A 20,008-nucleotide genomic window follows, 5' to 3' on the forward strand; every position below is an offset into this window, starting at 1 on the left:
TCATGGTCACAAATTTTTAAACTTTTAATCCTAAACATTACAGGGAAAACAGATGTTGGAATCTATTTCCATACACCATGCGTTTTAACCTTTTATTTCTATTTAATGTGTGTCCAAATCCACTAAAACTTGAGTGGTTTACAACTTTTGAGTTATGGAAATACATATTTCTGGAATAAATGCTAAAAAAAGCAACAATGGGAAAAAGCCAAACTGTCTCCATAAAGGTAAAATGGAACATTGTGAAGATTAGATACTTTTCTGTTTGTTTTTAACTTGTCAATTCAGTGCATCGTATGGTTCAAATTAATGGTTCCCATTCTGAGTATCTAACTAGTGTCCATTGATTCCAAATTAGTGGACGACGAATCTTTCTGGATGCTTTCAAAAATGGCTGCAAGCTCAGGATTAGAGCTTATCTGTGACTGAAATTCACTCATCAGTGGACTCTTTTCTGCTTCTGGAATGGTTAATAATGCCGCTACTGCTCTCATGGCAGATCGCTTCAGTTCATCTTGCTTTTCAAATTCCTGCTTCACAGAATTTGCTTTTACCTGTTTAGTTAAAAGAGATACATATTATATAAATTCAACAGTAAAATCTATCTGGAAAGCTATTCAAATGTACGCATACCCACATCAGATAGTATGTCCGCTTGCTGAGTGACAGCAGAACAGAGAATACTAAACAAGAATGCATGAAATGTCTAGTATAATAGTGGCCAGCTTAAGAGATTCACTAACTACTGAACTATTACCCCTGACAACATTGTCTAGACAAGCCGCAATATTAAAACAAAAGTGCCCGCATATAGCCACAAAAGCAGGCTGCTAGAAATCAGGCTTCTCTTTCTTCTATCTAAAGCACAGTTCTTGCTTTTGCTTCAATCAAGACTATTCCTAGGTATAAACTGAAATAATAACTGAAAGTTTCTTAAGGTAGGTAACACATGGGTGAAGAAACCTCTGAACAGACAGGACCACAAGCCACATATGAAAGCTGCTTACAAAATATGATCAGAGAAAAAACTGGGTGAAATAGAGAAATAGCATGCTGAGAAAGAATAGTGGCTTCAAAAGATTATTTTTCCAAGACGGAGTCTGTGACCAAAGTAATCTATATATATATGATACTATGCTTTACAATTATCCTGTAGGCTAATTCAAACCAATTCAATTCACACAATACCTTGGTTGTACATGTAGCACGTAAGGGTTCAACCAGTCTATCCAGCCTCTGCAAAACTGCACTTGGACATAGGGTAGACAGTCTCACCAGCATCAAAAATGTTAGCATCTGGTTAAGAAGAAATAAAAATTGAATAAATAACAAAGTTTTAGCCACCGCTAGGAACAGATTTTAATTATTAGAAAATCTAACTGTGACTCTACAAGTATAGGGAGAAAAAAGCAGCATCCAGGATCCATAATCTCTTGACTATACTTTTTGATGTTTCTCTACCACCAAACCAATCATTTGAATGTTGTCTTTATTAGTGAAACTCATGCTGAACTGGAAACAATTGCTTATCAAAGCTGATAATATACTGTAATTCATATTGTTGCAAGCCTCTGGACTACCAATGGCTATTTCCTGTAGAAGGAATCATCTTTAAGAAAAACAGTTTCCATATAATAGCACAAAATCAGGGAAAAGAAAAGCAGCAGCAGACTTAGTCTTCCTTTCCTTTGCTGTCCACCCTAGGTGCTCCTCCAGAGCAGACTGTGGTGGTGCAGGGAGGCGGGACAGAGGAGAATAGGAAGGGGAAATCATGTTTGCGCAAATAGAGACTTGTTGAGCAAGTGGGATAACCACAACTGTCTATCACACTGACAAGGAATTAGGTGCCCTACCTTGAGGACAGAATAAAAGGTAGGAAAAGCTTTCATTAATTTTTGTACAAAGCCAATACCACCTTTCCATGTTTTGTTTTTTTACTGTTTTATTGCAATTGTTCAGCAACTAGCTTAGAAATATCTGCATCCGTATATGTATATGCAAATGTATATGTGTGTACAAATACACACATAAACAAATAACAAGCACTAACCTTAATATCATAGTGATCCTTCAAACCATCTTCCACATGGTTTAGGAATTCAAAGATGTCTAGCCTATCAAGGCAGCTATCTAGCAGAGTGTACATACACTCAAAAGCTGCCTTTCTGATATCAAGACCATCATCAACTGTATGCTTAAATGGACCCATTTCAACCTGCAAATCAGATCAGAAATTGTTAAACGCACTGAATACATTTAGTTATCAGTTGCTAATGAAATACGCTGAGTAAGAATTTACTAAAGAGCATTATGGCCTCAAGGAAAAGTTCTTAAAGCAAGAGGTCATATTTATTGTTCTTCAAGTCAAGTTGATGAAAGTAGTGTGCATTCCAACAACAGCAAGTTTCCATGTCCCAAGCCATGCAACCCACCACCTGCCACTATTTATCTGGTTTTTAAGCGACAAGCAAACTTCAGTTTTCAAAATTATGTTCTTACATTGAATTTCCCTTCACAATTAAGAGTAGGTTTTGCATTTGCAAGTTACACTCTGTATGCCCACAATTCTGCAGTAAGATGAATCACATTAAAATTAAATTGGAGCTGATTGTATGGGAAAACCTATATGACTTGTGAAGAGATTCTGGGACATGACTCATTTGGCTTGGCTCCCTTTGTAACAATGCACGTAGTGAACACAAAACATTTTGCATTGCTCTTTATTCCAGTAGCTCAATACCTTCCCTGTATTTTCATTTCTGGTACTATGAAATATGTTTATTGAAATTCGTTACAATACAATATGGCAGTTTTCAAATTATATTTCGTGTATGTTCCTCACTCAAGCTAAACTTATGGTCTCTCTTAACTCCTATCATCATATAGAATATGATGAGTTTCTTCAATAATTCTAGGTAAAAGCACTCATAAGCAAAACTTTCCAGAAGGACTCTGCTTTAGTTAGCCACCTAATCAGTACAAAAAACAGTTGCCTGAACTTGCACGAGGATCTGAACACAAAAATACTTAAACAGAAAACATTAGCTATTCTGAACACCACTGCTTACTCACCCTGTAACTCGAGTGGATTACATACCTCTCTTATTAGTTCCTTTCTCACTTTTGTTTCATTATAAAGATGTGGAAGCACAGTATCTAAAAGGTCCCTTATTAGTGATGGTTTATTGTGTGCTGCTGAATTAAATGTTACCAGAGCTACTCGTCTCACATTCAGATCTGGATCTTCCAATGTTTTCAAAAAGTCACCTGCAATCATTTAAAGAAAGTTATCAGCATATGCTCCTGTTCAATATTTGCCACTTTTGAACTTCCCACTAGCTTCCCCCTGCCCAATTGATGTTTGTAAAAGGCGGGGCCATGAATTAGGAGAGGTTGGATTAGTATGTCATCTCATGAAAAAAATGGGCTACAGGTGACAAACAATACACTCACTATAAATAAAAAGCGAGTCTCACTTTCCTTACACATTTCCTCTTACGACATGTTGCAAAAGCATAACTGTACTTTGTACTAACTGGTTTGCGTACATTTTTGTGAAATACGGCAGCAATTATCATTCCAATGCATATTTACCTTTTGAACAACCCATTTACTTTGATAATTCATCAAGTTTGTGAGAAGTTTTTGAGAACTTCATGTGTACAGTGGTACCTTGTGTTACATACTCAATCCGTTCCGGAAGTCCATTCGTAACAGGAAACCATTCGTAACATGAGGCGCGCTTTCCCTAATGGCGCCTCCCGCTACTGCCGCACAACGGCTTCCGCTCACATCCCAGGGCAAAGGTCACAACAAGGGGCATCTACCTCCGGGTTAGCGGAGCGTGTAACCCGCAGCATTTGTAACATAACATGAGGTGCCACTGTACAATCTTCCCCCACCCCACCCCCAGTTCCTCTATGAGTGGCATAATTAAGCAAATCTGAAAACTGACACTTTCAGTTTTCACAGTTCATGGTCTCAGACAGCCCTGTTCCAGGACTTTAAGAAATTAATTATCCAATTTAAGGGGAAAGCATGTTTCAAAGAAACCATACAGGAAATGGAAAACACGAATAAAATAAACCAATGACTTTAAAAGGAGTAAGATTTTTCCAGCTACCATATCTACTTTCCCAGCCACAAAAGGCTGGGTTGTTGTTTTTTTTAAACTACGTACAATTCAACGACTCCACAAAAAGCCTCATTCATGGACTGCAGCGATTATACTGCACCTACACAACCCATTCTCAATTTTTATTACAGCATCTTTGAGCGAACATTTGTTGTGCTACACTAATATTGGACATAGCTTTGAATAAATTTATAGACAATACAGAAATTAATGAGCATGTTTAAACAAAGAGTTTGCTTTAAGCTGGGAGAATTCCTGCTTCTATCTAAAAGGGGAGCATTATCCTTTGCTAGGGAAATCTCAAGTACTTGAGTCACCCTCTTTTTCCCCAGACCTGAAAAAGCTACATTTGACACCGGTACCTAGAAAATACCGACCTTTTAAAACACACTCACATGCACACATGGAAGAAAGTATGTCATCTCAAGGTAAATTGCACTGCTTGAAATGATTGCAATTTCACTTACCTATACAATTCTTTAATAATGGGTCTATGGGCTGTGGATGGTCAGAGATTGTGAACTTCACAGCAGTGACCACTGAACTTCGAGCATATGATGATCCTAATAACAAAAAAATTAATCAGAATGCTTGAACAATGTCCTCATTGTCCCATGCTGTAGTATGCAATTACAAAAACATCATGATTATTAATAACCATGACAACTTTTTAAAACACTGGTATTTTATTAATACATAATTCATCCTGTAGCATTTTCCTTAGTGGGGATTCAAAAAACTACTTACTACGCAAATGAATCACACAAATCCAATTAATATTTTTTTTCAACAGCTGCCCCCCCCATGCCAAATTACAAGCAGAATTTGAAAGGTTCCTAATGTTAAATTCAAAAGCAGTTTACCACGTCACAGGGGGCAATCACTCTGGGTAATTAAGAAAAACAATATAAACAGGTCAGATCTCAGAGGGCTGTCTCCAACTAAGTCAAACACTGAGTTGGCCTACTTGAAATCAAAGGACTACAGTTAGTTGGGTCCATTAGTTTCAGTGGGTAAGACAAATGCTGTATAAGAATCCACTGAAATCAATGGACTTAAATTAGTCAAGCAAGTATACATGATGGAACACAAAATTAAGTTGTATGCATGTTAAGCCTAGTCTAGTGGGTATTATAGTAGCAGTTTAGTCTAGTGGGTATTATAGTAGCAGTTCTGCTAAGAAGAACCCCCTTTCCGATTTGAAGCTGTCAGTTTAACACAACAATTTTACAGAAACACTGCAGGAATGTCATGGGGTTCAAGATGTTAAAAACATTCCAAGTTGAGTGTAAAAAGTTATGATTTTAAGATAGTATGTTGTGATTAAACATTTAAAACAAATATCTCAATAATAGCAGCATTGCCAACTTCAGTCCATATTTTCTCAGGATATTTTATCCTCAATACATTGTTTCCTTTTTTCTAGTTACTGTTTTTACATCTCTCTATTTTGTTTTTATGTAATTCATATCTAGCAAGTTGTTCTGGGGACACATTGAACAGTGAAGTATATCCAGCAAATAATACTAACTTTGATTTTTTTCTATAAGCAAATAATGAATTTTGTGCCTTTGGCATTCACCCCAAAGCAAAGGCCTATTAAACAGTTTCTAGAGAAGCTGATTAATCATGTTTCAAATAAGAAAATAAGTTAGGAGCAAGCATAGACTTTTGGCTTGTCATATTTAGACAATGGAAGCACTTCACCACACCAAGCATAGCTAAGCTACGGATTCTGTAGCGATAGCCACCAACTCTGATGTTTTTAACTTTGCTCTTTCTTCAAATTGCTCAGCTCAGTGTACATAATTATCCCCTTGTGAAAGAAGTTGAGAAATGGTGACTGACCCAACGTCATCCAGTAAGCTTGATAGCTAAGTTAAGATTTAAACTCTGGTTTTGTACTCTGCTTACTATTATCAGCCATATGGTTCTGCAGTATGATACAGATAAGAACATAAACAGAACCTTTGCTAGATCAGACCTAAGGCCCAACATCCTGTTCTCACAGTGGTCATTGAGATGTCTATGAGAAGCGATTAGGACTTCACTTGTCTGCTTCTCATCCCCAAGAAGTGGTACAGTGATATACTGGCTCTGATACATAGGCATCATGACTAATAGCCACTCCTCCATGAATTTGTCCAATCCCTTTTTAAAATGAATTTTATTTAAATCTGTAACCCTATTCCAAACAAAATTGGGCCAGAGCAGCCACATAAATATGGTTTTGGACCTTAGGTTCTCAGATTTTAATGTTTTGCTGAATTATGTAAAGGTCGTTTAGAACCCGACAGAAGGGACAATTTAACTTCTTTCTAAGGGCATTTGTAGTGGCTAAACATCTAACACTTCAATATTGGAAGAGGTCTACTCCCCATATCATACAGGGACAGAACTCAGCTGGTGACCTTCCAAAAGCACAAAAAAGATGGGAAATTATCTGATATCTGGATTCATTATACACATCTATTTGCTTGAATGTCTTGAGCACTGGCCTAGATCACTAACCATTCCCCTGCCACACTTGTATGAACAGAATGTATTGTCTTGGTTTTTATTACTTAGCTTATATTGTCTGACGTTGTTTGTTTCTGTTTGAATAATTCAATTTAAAAAATGGGTCGCATATCTACTAGAAATGTGTTCCACTAGGATTGTCTAGGCAGCAATGGCCAATTGTTCTACTACAATAAGAACTGTAGCACATGGAATTAGCAAACCTTTTTCGCTAATGGTAGGCTGAAGACTTCCTGCCCTTGTTTTTCTTTTTATCTCCATAAGCAATCACACAGCTAAAATGTCACCCAGATGAATCAAAGATGATCAGGACAGACAAAAATGGTGGAATAGAATCAACACCTGGACATAAGGGGTTTCCACAAAAATATATGGACATAGGTAATCTAATTTTTATTGGTCAGTATAAATATCACTTTGATCTCAAACTATCCTTGTTACAATCCTTTTGGCAGGACAATATTAAATAGATCATCTCTGTGTAATATTCTTTGTACAGTGCTTTTAAATTGGTCTGAAAAAATCCTTATAATACTTCCCTCTTAAGTGGGTGACATTTTCTAATTATTACCCGCAAAACATAACTTAGTTTTCAGTTTTTAAGAGTTACAATTTCTGTTTAAGACATGCACCAAAGAAATCCTTCTCTTCTACCAAATCCACAATCAATTTACTCCAGTCTGAAACTATTACAACTGAATAGGACCATTCTGGAGAAATTAGTTGTGGGTGGTATCCCAAAACAGTACATGAAGATATTAAAAGTTTACAAACCTGAAAGCAAATATCCTTTAAGGCGCGGTAGCAGAGTCTCTGGGTCTATTAAAGTAAGCTTCCCCAAGCATTCAGCAACAACATTTCTGGTACCCTCTTCTGCACACTCACAGTGTTTCAGGAGCAAAGACCAGATGCTCTCCACATATGGTTTGAGGCCTTGCACTGTTGCGGAGCTAATTATCTCCTTCAAGGAATGGAGCAGAAGGTATTGCCTTTTAGGTTGACTAGTAATTTCTTGTAAGACAAATGGGAGGTACTCAGGAAGGTTGCCGACACTGATGCTGCCCAATGCGTAAGAAGCTGCTGATTTCACTTCTTCACTTGGAGAGGAGAATGCTTCTAATATTACAGATTTTAGCTCTATTTGTCCACTTAAGTCAATGTGGTGTCCAACTTCCCCAAGAGAAAGCAAAGCAAGGAGACGGATGGAATCTGTTGACCTTGAGTTCTTAACATCTTGAATAAACTGACCTACTACTGCTGGTCCCTCTTTAGGGCATGCTCGTGTAAGGGCAGCTACACATTTGGCAATGGAATAATAAGACTGCTTGTGAGTAAGTGCTGTACTCTGAGAGTACACTGGGCCCGTTAACATACGCAATAAGTCCATATATCCTAAGTTACTTGTTCCAGTCACAACCAGGGCTTGGAAAAATTCTAGCATGGCACTAAGTGCTCCACCCTGCAATAATGGTGACCTCACCAGCCCAATAAGTTCATTCAGTATGGAGCCACTGATTTTCGAGAGAGAAGAAGGATAAACTTTAGCAAGGGTGGTCAGAAAACTAATGGCCATTTGTGACACATGCATATCACTCTCACTGATGAGGGGTGGAAGCTCATCCAGGACAGCATCAATCATAGCAGCTGTCAAGCTGTCACTGTAGTTTTTGATTAATATATCTAAAGCGGAAAGAGTTCCTAGTTTCAGAGCTCTCTGGTTCTTTCGGAGGAAAGAAGCAAGAATAGGAACACCTTCTCCTAGAACTGGCCTCAGATCTATCTTTAGCGGAGAACCAGCTATCAGAGTCAAAGCCTTCACAGTGGTTAGCCGAGTGATCTCGTTTTTTAGTCTCTCTAAGAAGATCTGAAGTGTACTAGGAAGGTCAGAGCCAAGATTGTCGCCGAGACTGCAAATGATTTGACCCATACAGGAGATTGCCCTCTCTTTTACTTCCTGGTCAATATCAGCAGCTTTGAGTCTCTTGATTGTACATGTAAACAAATCTTTGATGTAAGGGCTTGCATCAAAAGAAGAAGGCTGATCCAGAGGCCGGATGACTTTCACAAGCTGCTGGGTAACCAACAGCGCCTCAGATGTTATTTTATAAAATGGGTCTCCAACGCATGCCACAACAGGAGGCACCAATGCTTGAACATGAGGGTGAAAAACTTGGGGGGTGTGATTGCAGAGGATCACATACAAACACGATAAAGCATCTATCTTCAGATTAGAAGAACTTGATTTGTCGTTCAGTGAAAAAATTATCCCTGTAAGAAGAATAAAGAGTTAATTCACACAATTGTATATCTGAAGCACATTTGCTGATTTAAAGCAGGTTACAAACCAGTAAGTTTCTGAACTTATACTTAAGTAGCGCAGATAGGAAAGGTGATTTGATGGTTTATCCAATATTTTTCATTAAGAGCAAAACTTTTGTCTAATTTTGAACCTCCTCTTGGCTCAGTTTTTTACTCAGAACTCATCTTTCCAAACAAAGCCTTTTATACAAATCCCATTAACCCAACAGATTCAATCTAGGTTTCGCTTCTAACTGTAACCACACCAGCAATCCTTCAAAATCAGAGCTTCCTTAGGCCTGTTTCTGCTCTTTCATGCACCTAGCAGTCAAGCGATTTTACAATAGCTTAGTAGCAGCCACCCAATCTAAAAACTTTGTGCTACTAAAAGAATATGGTTTGCCAGAGAATGAAGCAGGGAGGACAAAATGATTCCTGGACCTAATCCTACTCATGTTTGGAGGCTTGCCACTAGGTATTTTATGCTTTGGATGCATACTGGTTTTTCTAGTTTAATGACACTTGCATATTGTCTCCAATCACAATAAAGGTCTACAATCTTGCTAAAAACAATCTGACTTGCATTACTCCTTCCCTGATCCTGGCTATATTTTTCACATTATTTCCATCTCTCATACCATTTCGAATCATTATTCTGTATGCATTTTATGTTTTATCTGAAGCCACAGATAAAAAACTGCAAGCAAGTCATACCTTGGTTTTCGAACAGCTTAGTTCTCGAACATTTTGGCTCCCAAATGCTGCAAACCCAGAAATGACTGTTTGGAAGCCAAACGTCCATTGGGGCTTCCAATTGGCTGCAGGAGCTTTAGTTTTTGAACGTTTTGAAAATTGAACGGACTTCCAGAACGGATTCCGTTCGACTTCCAAGGTACGACTGTATTACCAACCATAACAGAAATATCAATTATTAGCATCTCTTCTATCTGAATATCTTTCTCAAGGAACTCCAGTTGCAATGTACAGGAATAAATTCAATAGAGAACAAGCAAATGTACAGATATAGTTGTAGAAAGCTTGGTAAAATACACACACATCGTACACTACATGAGAACCAAAATTCTAATAATATGCCACTTCTATGCAAAATATATAAGCATGCTTCAAAGCACTACCAGATGTCAAGGTTAAAACTTTACAACATGTTAAGATATATTTTTCATACCTGGGACAAGTACAGGAATATGCTGTGTGAGAGCCCCAGGCAAGACATTGACCAACTCTGTTAGCATGTTAAAACAACACTGACGAGTCTTCACACTCTTCTCCTTCATCTGTTTGTGCAAGGCTTTAACAATGTTGGGAACCTGTAATTATTATATACTTGTTACAATGTTCAGCAGTTAGCATTTTTTATATATACAACCCGACAGGTTTTGTGTGATTCTTAAGTAAATATGAGGACCACGGACATTCAGACACAAGTAAGCTTTTGGCACTTTGCAGAAAGCCCAGCAGATTTCAAAAATAGCAAAGGTGCCTAAAAGTAGCACAAACAAGTATCTGCTCACATAATGGGGTTTCTCCTTCCTCTCCCAATAGATTTTGTGGGCACAGAGGGGGCTTGTGGGGGGAGACAGAAATTCTATGTCGCATTATGAAAGCAGGCAGTCACCACTCGGCATCAAAAGTGGTCGACAGCAGCACAATTCCAAAAGCTCTAGATTATAAAGACAGTAAAACTCCTAAGCTTTCTAAAACACGTTGCTTTAAGGGAAAGGTGCAAATTAATGTTTCCCCTTTCTCACGTTTATCCAGAGCAAACAATATGGCCTTTTATTTTACAAAATATCCATGTTTTATCCACCAACCTGACTCTGAAGCATTGTTAAAGGAGTCTCTCCTTGTTCCATGGCATCAGGATCACAGAGCCAACTCTGCACAGGACGCGTTTGTTTTAAAAGAGAGAGATATGCATGGAAAACATCTGCTTTTACGTTTTCCTCTCGTTCCTTGAATCTAGCAATTAAAGCAGGAGACACCGTCTTGTAGAACTCTGGCAACATTTCATGTCGCGTACTGACTACAGCGTCCAAGCATTTCGCAGCTGCACGTCTAACTTTCCAGCTCATGTCATCATCATCACTGTATTCATCATCGCTCCCTTTTGGGGTGGGGAGGAAATAAAAGGTTTCTGTGTTATATATAAAATCATAACTAAAGCCCATAGCCTAGAGATCACTTTGAATTTTTTTATTGGGGTATTAATACAAATACAAACAAAGCATACAAGCAACACTAGGCAAATCAATGACTATCAATCTGACAATCACTGCTCTCAGGTAAACCTCATTAAAAGGAATGGATTTTTCTTGGAACATTCACTTCACTGAACATTTCACATCATTCCCCCCCATTCGTTATAAGTGCAAGATTGCAATTTACAATTTACAAAATTTGGTTACTCCCTGCTGGCCTCCAACCGTAAGAGGCAAATTACTTTCATAAAGACCGGGCTGGGGTGTCCTTTTCTAACAAAGCTCTGCCATTACACTATGAAAACATTTCATTTAGAATACTGCACTAATAATTGTATGTGCTATCTTTAGATACTTGAGTATTTCAATCTCCACACAAGTTCACCTTGATCATCATCATCTCCACCATCAGCATCCATAGCATTCTCATCTTCATCTTCATCATCATAATTGTAGTTGGGATCATATGTAAGGTACTTAAGACAAATGTTTATAATGGTAGTTACATGAGGATAAACTTCTTTAGGACATCTGCATAATAAGCATAACATTAATTAGGAATCTACTGAAAATAAGGCATCACTCAGTATTGCTATATGATTGAACTGGGTCTATCAGCTGTATCAACTGTATAGAACAATGGTAAAGTAATATATAATAAGTGGTTCTCTCTGGCCAAGCTAGTGAAGAATAAATATTTTCAGGATAAAATGGGAGGGCAGGGCTTCTGGGTGGCAATCCCAAGAGAACCAGAGTAATTTGGGGAAAGTGACCCAAATGAATTATTCTGTGCGTATCAAAGAATCACATAAATTTCTTATGTGCTGATTTTGGCACAGTCAGCGCTACTTCCCAAGCCAAGTCCCAAGCAAAGCCAGTGCACAATGTGCCATCTCTTCTCAATGCCCTTTCTAGGGCAACTTCCTCTCATTTAGAGGTGTGCATGCCAGGAACATCTAACCCCAAAAGGGCTGGAATCTGGATGTTTAGATGCCCATTCCCACTCCGCTACAAAGCAACAGAAGCAACTGGGGGGAAGAGTGGCAGGGCAATGCAGGATTCTAATTCCGAGGTAATCCCACATACTATTCTAAATTACATGGAAGATCATATTTAGCAAAGTATTCCTGTGCAGATGTTTTCATCACATATTAGACAGAATCAGACTCTGCACATGTTCACGGCAACTGATGCTTTGGGGAAACGTTACTTTGTAGCATTGGCACATCATAAGGACTAGGTTTAGCTATATCTATGTACCCTGTGAAGTGGTGATTTGAACGGAGACTTTTAAGAATCCACTTCTCAATAGCTGCATTATTTATTCTAGGGAGATGTTAGTTGCATTAAAATCAAAGATAGCAATGCAAGCACTAAAAAATTAATTTCTACCAATGACACTCAAAATATTATGCAATTTAACAATTTAAGGGTTCCCACCACGCTTTACCAGAGCCTCTTCTCAGTGCCTCTAAACCTTGCTTTCAACTTCATACTGTTAAGTTAACCAGGAAAAAACAAGTGCACCTATTACCACCTTACCTCCTAACAAAAGATTCAAATGCTTGAATGCAATATTCTCGAAGCTCATCATCATCTACATTACAGAATTTTACTACCAAAGGGATAATTTTTTCCAGGTATTCACCTGACAACAGAAAACAGAAACAGTCATTCATGGGGAACGTTTAACATTTCATGTGAAAAATAGGAAAATTTCAACAATATGCAAAATTATTTACCTATTCTATGACCTGCTTGCCTACTGATGGCAGCAATACACTGTATATAGGTCCTTGTTGTTGACATGGAATCATTTTTAGAAAGCTCTGTCAACAGATGCTCAATGAGGTCAACAAACACTATGTTTCCACAACTCATAACAAGATGACCAAGAGCAATGATGGTTCTTTTTCTCACAGCAAGCCTTGGACTAGTCAGCTGAGGAAGCAGGCATGTCAGAATAGAAGGATGGAAGTTAACGAGCAATCCTCCTTGCCTTAAAAAAGACAAAAATTAAGTTAGAATAAAACAAATTTTATTGTCCGGACATTTCCATTTTTTAAATTTTATTTAATGGAATTTGTAAGCCACTTAATCATAAAAACCTCTAAGTGGTTTACATAAAATATAGACTGAAATTATCAATAAAGGTCAAGAGTTACAAACTAACATATATATCACGTCAGCAGTTAAGAAAATATGCATTACAAAATCAAATTACATATTAAAATATATATCAACAGCTGGATAGGCTTGCCTTAACAAAAATGTTTTTAGCAAGCACCATAAACAGTACAGGAAAGGGACCTGCCTAAAGTCAATGGTGAAGGGAGTATAGGTTCTGCCAAACTAAAAAGCATATTTCCTACAAGTGCAGCATGAACATTATGTGGCACTTGTAAAAGTGCCAATTCTGTAGACATCTATAAGGTAAGGCAATCCTTCTAGTATACTGGTCCCAAGCTGTAACGACTTTCTATACTAGTAGTAACACCTTCAATTTGGTCTGGAACAAATTGGCAGCAAGCAGAAATTTCTGAGTAACAGTGCAATATGTTGACATGATCTTACTCCAGGTTTCCCCCTAAATTTACACTTCAAAGCTTTTCCCCAAGTATCTCTTAGCTGTCTTTTCTCTATCCAAAATATCAAAAAGCTCTCTCAATTATTGAATATGGAAGCAATAATTAATGCAAATTCAGCTTCAGGATTACATTTATTATGCATTTAACAACTCTGCACTCATTCAGCTTCATTAACATTCTCTTCAATAAAAAGTTTCCAGACATTTGACCTGCATATGAACATCACACAACTTTTTAAAGGAATTATTGTTTACAAGCATTTTTAACATGCATGTTTACCTGCTTAGCATATCAGCCATGATGTCTAAGGCCTCTAACTGAACAGACACATCCTCTTGCTTGGCGATAGCGCTGGTAAGACGCCCAGTGATCTTTTTACAGACATTAGCTGCTAATGCAGAACCTAGAAATAGGGAAACACCATAATAACATTTTGTCAGCATGTATATGCAATTTCACAAGACATGTAACAAACTTGGTATGAACTTGAGCCATTTCCAAAACAAGTGTGGGCTATCTCGTGATACAATTTATTAGAACCAATTATTGTGGGTAGCAGTGTTAGTCTGTGTTGCAGCAAAAACAACTAACAGTCTTGTGGCATCATAAGGACTAACAAATTTAGTATGACAAACTTTCATGGAGTAGAGTCCACTTCATTCTGATTACTGCCTAGTAATCTGAACTCTGGTAATACAGGAAAACACACACACATGCATACACCATAATCCAGTAAGAGCAATCCATGAGTAAAGCCCTCCCTGCATTCCTGATCATGGCTCAAATTTCACTGAGGATTATTTAGAAGCAGTATATTAGAAGAAACTAGCTAGTAAAGCAGAACAGCTGCATATATAAAGACTTCTATTACTGTTTTACAAGTGAGAATTTCAATAAAGTGTTGAACTCTTGGTTACTTCTGTTGAGGATATTCCATTCCATTTCCATCCCCTCCCAGTTTTGTTTAATTTTTCTTTGAGCATTCTGTGCCCACTGAACATGTACAGTTATCACTGGTTTGTAACAATCATAACCATAATAATAAATTACTTGTACTCTGCCCATCTGACAGGGTTGCCCCAGCCACTCTAGGGGGCTTCCAACAGAATATAACAGAACACAGCAAAACATTACAAACTTTCCAATACAGGGCCGCCTTCAGGTTTCTACGGAAAGTCGTGTAATTGTTTATCTCTTTGACATCTGATGGGAGGGTGTTCAACAGTGCAGGTGCCACTACTGAAAAGGCCCTCTTAATTTTTCTCTCAATATTTGTTATACTTCTGTAAAACCTGCCCCCCACCAAAAGTGTGTTTGTGCTACATAAACAATAGCATTTGCACCTCAAGATTATATAAAGGGAACACTGTTATTGTAAAAGTCAAAGGTTCTTTCTCAAGCTTTTAATTTGTAATTTGAACTTCATTGTATGTGTTTCTTTCACAGACACTAATTACACAGAAACTCAGTAGTAGCACTCCTTTCCTAATACAGGAAATTCATTGACCAACTAGCAAAATCAGGATCCCAAACTGAAGGCCATTAAAAATAAAATCAGGTTGAATTGTGGATTTTTGCAGTTTGGATTCAATATGTTCTATTTATTTCCATTATTTTCACTTTTCTAAAAGTACTGTCACAAGTAGTCTGAGATTAAAACCAGACTGAACAACTCTTTTCCTCGAGGTGAGGATTCATATTTAATTTAAGAGGTGAAATTTAAAACACTAGTTTCAGCGTTAGCTACAACAGGAGGTGAATTACCCCCAGAAAAAAAATGTTTGTACCTTAAAACTTAGAAATATTTTTGTATAATTCTTGGTATGATCAATAGCTAGCATTAACAAGAGCCGGTCAGCAGCAGAAGAGAATCAGGATGAATCAAAGGGGCCAAGAAAAACCTTCAGAATGGAATGAGGTACAAAGTTGCTGACCCAGAGGCCCACTGAATTACTGTAGACTGCCATCCTTGTGAAACTTCAAATGTTACATAGCGAAAGCATCAATTACACCACACAACCTTACTGGGGGAAATTAACGACAACTGTAGCACAGTCTGCACACTTTCAGGCATAAATCCTGGGCCATGCTGCACAACATAATGGTGTTACAGAATACCATATCACAGAACCGTAACCAAAGACCATAATATGTCCACCAGCTTTAGTTCTTGAACTCCTCTTGTCTCTTCTCCAAACACAAATACCCCAGCTAAAAATCAGAACACAATAAGAACATCTAAGGGCAAAGATGGCATCAGAAAAATCTTTTATCTCCAAGTAAATCTTAGTGTTAGCTAGAATTTAACTGAATCCAATTTCATTAATCAATATCAAACTAGAAGAGAAATGACTAAATATAGAGAAGTAGTAGAAATTACCACTGGAAGCAGGAGGAAGTTCTCCAATAACTGTTTTAAGGCCAATGCTTGAAATATCACGTAGCTGCTCTTTATCAGAAAGCATGTTAGTACAGAGGGTATCTACAATTGTCTCCACTTGGTATTCTTTCACTTTACTCACCAGGGGCCCAAGGCTGTAACGAAACCAAAACAGCATTTAATACACTTTAAAAACTGATTCATCACATCTAAAGTGTTAGAAATTCACTTACCTGTACATTCATACCTTGGTTGCCAAATGCCTTGGAACTTGTACGTTTCGGCTCCTGAACAATCGAAAACTGGAAATGAGTGTTCCGGTTTTCGAATGATTTTTGGAAGCTGAACATCTGGCGCAGTTTCCGATTGGCTGCAGGATGCTCCTGCAGCCAATTGGAAGCCACGTCTCGATTTTCGAACAGTTCCAGGAGTCGACTGCACAGACAGGTCAATCTATGGTAACCTGCATTCGGGCGAATATAGTTTTATAAAACATCCGGGGACATTCTCAAAGTTAGCAACTAATGCCACATTTACAGGATGTATATGGAACAATTTATTGGAACTTAGCTCCATTAGTCAAAAAAGTGTTTTGAATACATAATAAACATGCAACACCAGATGGTGCTGGAGAGTAAAAAAAAATTCTTTGTGATTTTCCATAGCATTTTTGTGGTGGTTGTTACAACGATTTAATTTCTGAGTTATTAATAGTGGTTTTCCCTATGTGCAGATCCACCCCAGGCCCCCAAAACCCATGGGCAATTTTGATAGGTCAATCATCCAACAGCAAATATCAGGCAAGGTGCCCTCCCCTTTGCACATGTGGTTTGATTTCAGGTGCTGCTGATAAACGTGCCAGCAAACCCCACTTTCAGAATGGAGCCACATTTTTACCTGTCCCATACCTGATATCATATATTATGTCTGATGCAGGGCAAGTGGGTGTGGCTTGGCCAAAATGGCCTCAGAGATCAACTGGAGAAGCCTGCTGGGGCTAATTAAGTCTACAGGTCAGGGGTTCCCCACCGTGGTATTAACATCACAAAAACAGAGTGATAATCTACTCTGTTAACTAACATATTTTGTGACATGTCCAAACCAGTTACTAACAATTTCAGTAGGTTATTTCAAGCTGCATTTTCACATCAGGAAAATATAAGTTACTAATTAATTTTAAATTCATGTCCATTATCCATGACACAACTATCCAGCTTTTAAATATATCTACACCAAGCACTATCTCCTTTGTTGTACAATTATATGTAGACTAGCTAAGTAGTAATTACAGGGACTGTTCCGATATTAAGAAGTATGATCAAGTGATCATCCACTCCACCTTTGGCCTTCAAACAGATGGGAAGGTGTGAAATACAGGTCTCTGCAGATATTTATAAAAATATGAAATGTGTAGAAAGAGTGAATACTATCTTTTTTTTCTTTGAGAGTCAACTAATGAAATTGACCAGCAGGAGATTCAGAAGGAACAGCAATATTTCACTGACTAATATTCAAAAACGTAATCAAATAGGAAACAAGAATATGATCTGTCTCCATTATACTCTGCTGGAGATCTTCTCAGGGGCATCAATCATGCATTTTATGGAGACAAAATGCTGGACTACACAAACAAAGCAATTCTTATATGCTTAAAATAGAATCAAGTCAATGAATAAGAATTTTAAAACTCTAATCACAGACACATACATACCATTTGACTGCTAAATTTTGTACTTCACCATTTTTATCTTCCAGCAACTTCAGAATCATTTTCACAACCTTCCTTTCACTATCATCATCTAACTTGATAGAATCTTTCTGTAGTTCAGTCATCAAGTCATTTGTTGCCATAAACCTATACAAAAGAAAAGGCAATTCAATTTGTATACTATAGCTTTACAGCACAATCTAAGTTAATGTTTTTCACAATCATATTCAAATGGGCTTACATTAAAAACCATATCAAGTGTATACAGTTGACTTGCAACTTGCACAGGGGTTACGTTCTGGGGATGGCACATAAAGTCAAAATTGCAGTATTAAAACAACCCCAGAACTGACCCATGCAAGCATCCTTACCTTCCCAAAGCCAGCACCGAAGCAGGTCTCCCCCCGCCCCGCCCCCACCAATGCAAGGAAGAGCTTTTAGCTTCTGAGAGCCCCAAAAGCAAGGCAGAGTGTTTAAAAGCACTGGGTTTTCGTGTCACAGAAAGAACTTTTAAGCTCTCCACCTTGCCTCCATTTAATTTGTGCGGTGTCAGCTGGCTGATCGCCAACCACGTAAAGCTGTGATTGCGGAAATTAAATGTGCACAAATGACAACTCGACTGTATTCCCATCCCCCAAAGTTCACTAATGTAAAAAGATGGGCAGATGACTTTTGCAGATTCCCCCTCCTCACTGCAGCCACTTGTGTCCCCAACAAACCCTGATCCAAAAGGCTGAGAGGCCTTCCAGAATGGCATGAAAGGTGGTGCAGGGGGACTTGAAGCAGGAAGGGGGAAATCAGTAAAAATCACCTCTCCTACTCTTACGTTATAGTGGATGCTTCCACTGAATCAAAATCCAATCCATAAACAGAATGGTAGCATTAGATGTCATTCATAACTAATAAGCAACATGCTACTTTTGAATATTAGAATACTAGGGTGCAAATATTTTAATAGTAGTTTTAATAGTATCTGTATCAGCGGCTTTTAATAAATTTGTAATATTTTATTACATTGAAGAAGTTACCATATGCAATATCTTTATGCTATAACATAGATAGGTTCTAGAGCACAGTTCAAAGGCACATGTTGTAATAACTTTGCTAACACTAAGCAAGTTTGGAAGGGTGACACCGCAGAACTCTATACCCACCCTGAGACCTGTAAGTATTTGGCAGTATACAAATTTTAATGAAATAATGAAAATAAAATAATAATATGCCTAATGAAATGCATATTATAAATGTAATAAATAACAGCTGCACAGAATATTGGAAACAACTTTATACTATGTCATGAACAAAAGATTGTTATTGTTTTCTGTGGTTTTTATTAATGGAGACTTGGTCAACAAATATTACACAGGGGTCTTCTGTTTCCCTCAACACTCACTAGCCTGGCCACCCCTGTACAGCAGTAGCAGCCAACACGGTTCTTCCAAATGTTCTGAACTACAACTCCCACCAGCCCAGACAGCAGGGTGAATTGTCAGGGATGGTGGGAGTTCCAAACCATAATGTCTGGAAAGCACTGTGTCAGCTACCACTGCTGGTGCGTGCTTTTTGCTCTTTTGTCTTAAGAGAGATTATTTTGTTCTTAAATGATGACAGCTACTGAAGCACTTTACTGTTTTTTATACATCTTAGCATAGCACCTGTCTGAAGTTTTGCAGGTAGGTAACGAAAACACCAGCAGCTGGCTTCTGCTTGTTGGGCTTTGTTTTTATGCATATGGCTTTAACACAACACTTCTCAAAGGCCAGGAGAGGATGGCAAGTGTAGTGGGAAGATTCAAGGACAATCAAAGAAACATTTAAACATTTCAGTGTAGTATTATAGTTTTTTAAGTTGAAGAATATGAATAGATGTTGTTGCCATATTTTCAAAATGAGAGCAAGAGCATCAAGTGATCCTGCAAGCTCATACCTCTCATTGCATTGGTATACATACTTAAGCTCAGTGCTTTTTTTCTAAAAAAAGTTTGACTCAAGAAAACCACCATTTTAAAGTTCAAATCTGGGAAAATAAATACAGTAAATGGACAAAAGTACAGATTCACAAAATGTTTAGGCGTATGTGTTCCCCTGCGAACCCTCTGAAAAAAAGCACTGCTTAAGGTACGTATGTAAGAGGCTCGTTTATAATTACAGTGGTACCTCG

At 37.9% G+C, this 20,008-nt stretch overlaps 1 protein-coding gene across 1 annotated transcript in view; it reads right to left on the reverse strand.

Moving 5' to 3' along the window:
* Positions 1 to 20,008, reverse strand: part of CAND1 (cullin associated and neddylation dissociated 1) — a 24,610-nt gene continuing 4,602 nt past the window's right edge. The window contains exons 2-15 of the mRNA XM_083699623.1: positions 17,852 to 17,995; positions 16,141 to 16,295; positions 14,040 to 14,163; positions 12,915 to 13,171; positions 12,715 to 12,820; positions 11,558 to 11,703; positions 10,786 to 11,078; positions 10,140 to 10,281; positions 7,430 to 8,923; positions 4,603 to 4,698; positions 3,098 to 3,267; positions 2,051 to 2,215; positions 1,189 to 1,296; positions 1 to 554 (exon numbers count right to left, since the gene is read on the reverse strand). Coding sequence (XP_083555749.1) covers positions 330 to 554; positions 1,189 to 1,296; positions 2,051 to 2,215; positions 3,098 to 3,267; positions 4,603 to 4,698; positions 7,430 to 8,923; positions 10,140 to 10,281; positions 10,786 to 11,078; positions 11,558 to 11,703; positions 12,715 to 12,820; positions 12,915 to 13,171; positions 14,040 to 14,163; positions 16,141 to 16,295; positions 17,852 to 17,995 — 3,625 coding nt within the window. The 3' untranslated portion in view covers positions 1 to 329. The remainder of the gene's footprint in view (positions 555 to 1,188; positions 1,297 to 2,050; positions 2,216 to 3,097; positions 3,268 to 4,602; positions 4,699 to 7,429; positions 8,924 to 10,139; positions 10,282 to 10,785; positions 11,079 to 11,557; positions 11,704 to 12,714; positions 12,821 to 12,914; positions 13,172 to 14,039; positions 14,164 to 16,140; positions 16,296 to 17,851; positions 17,996 to 20,008) is intronic.

The sequence above is a fragment of the Podarcis gaigeae genome (genome assembly GCF_964106915.1).
Source record: "Podarcis gaigeae genome assembly, chromosome: 10".
NCBI lineage: Eukaryota > Metazoa > Chordata > Lepidosauria > Squamata > Lacertidae > Podarcis > Podarcis gaigeae.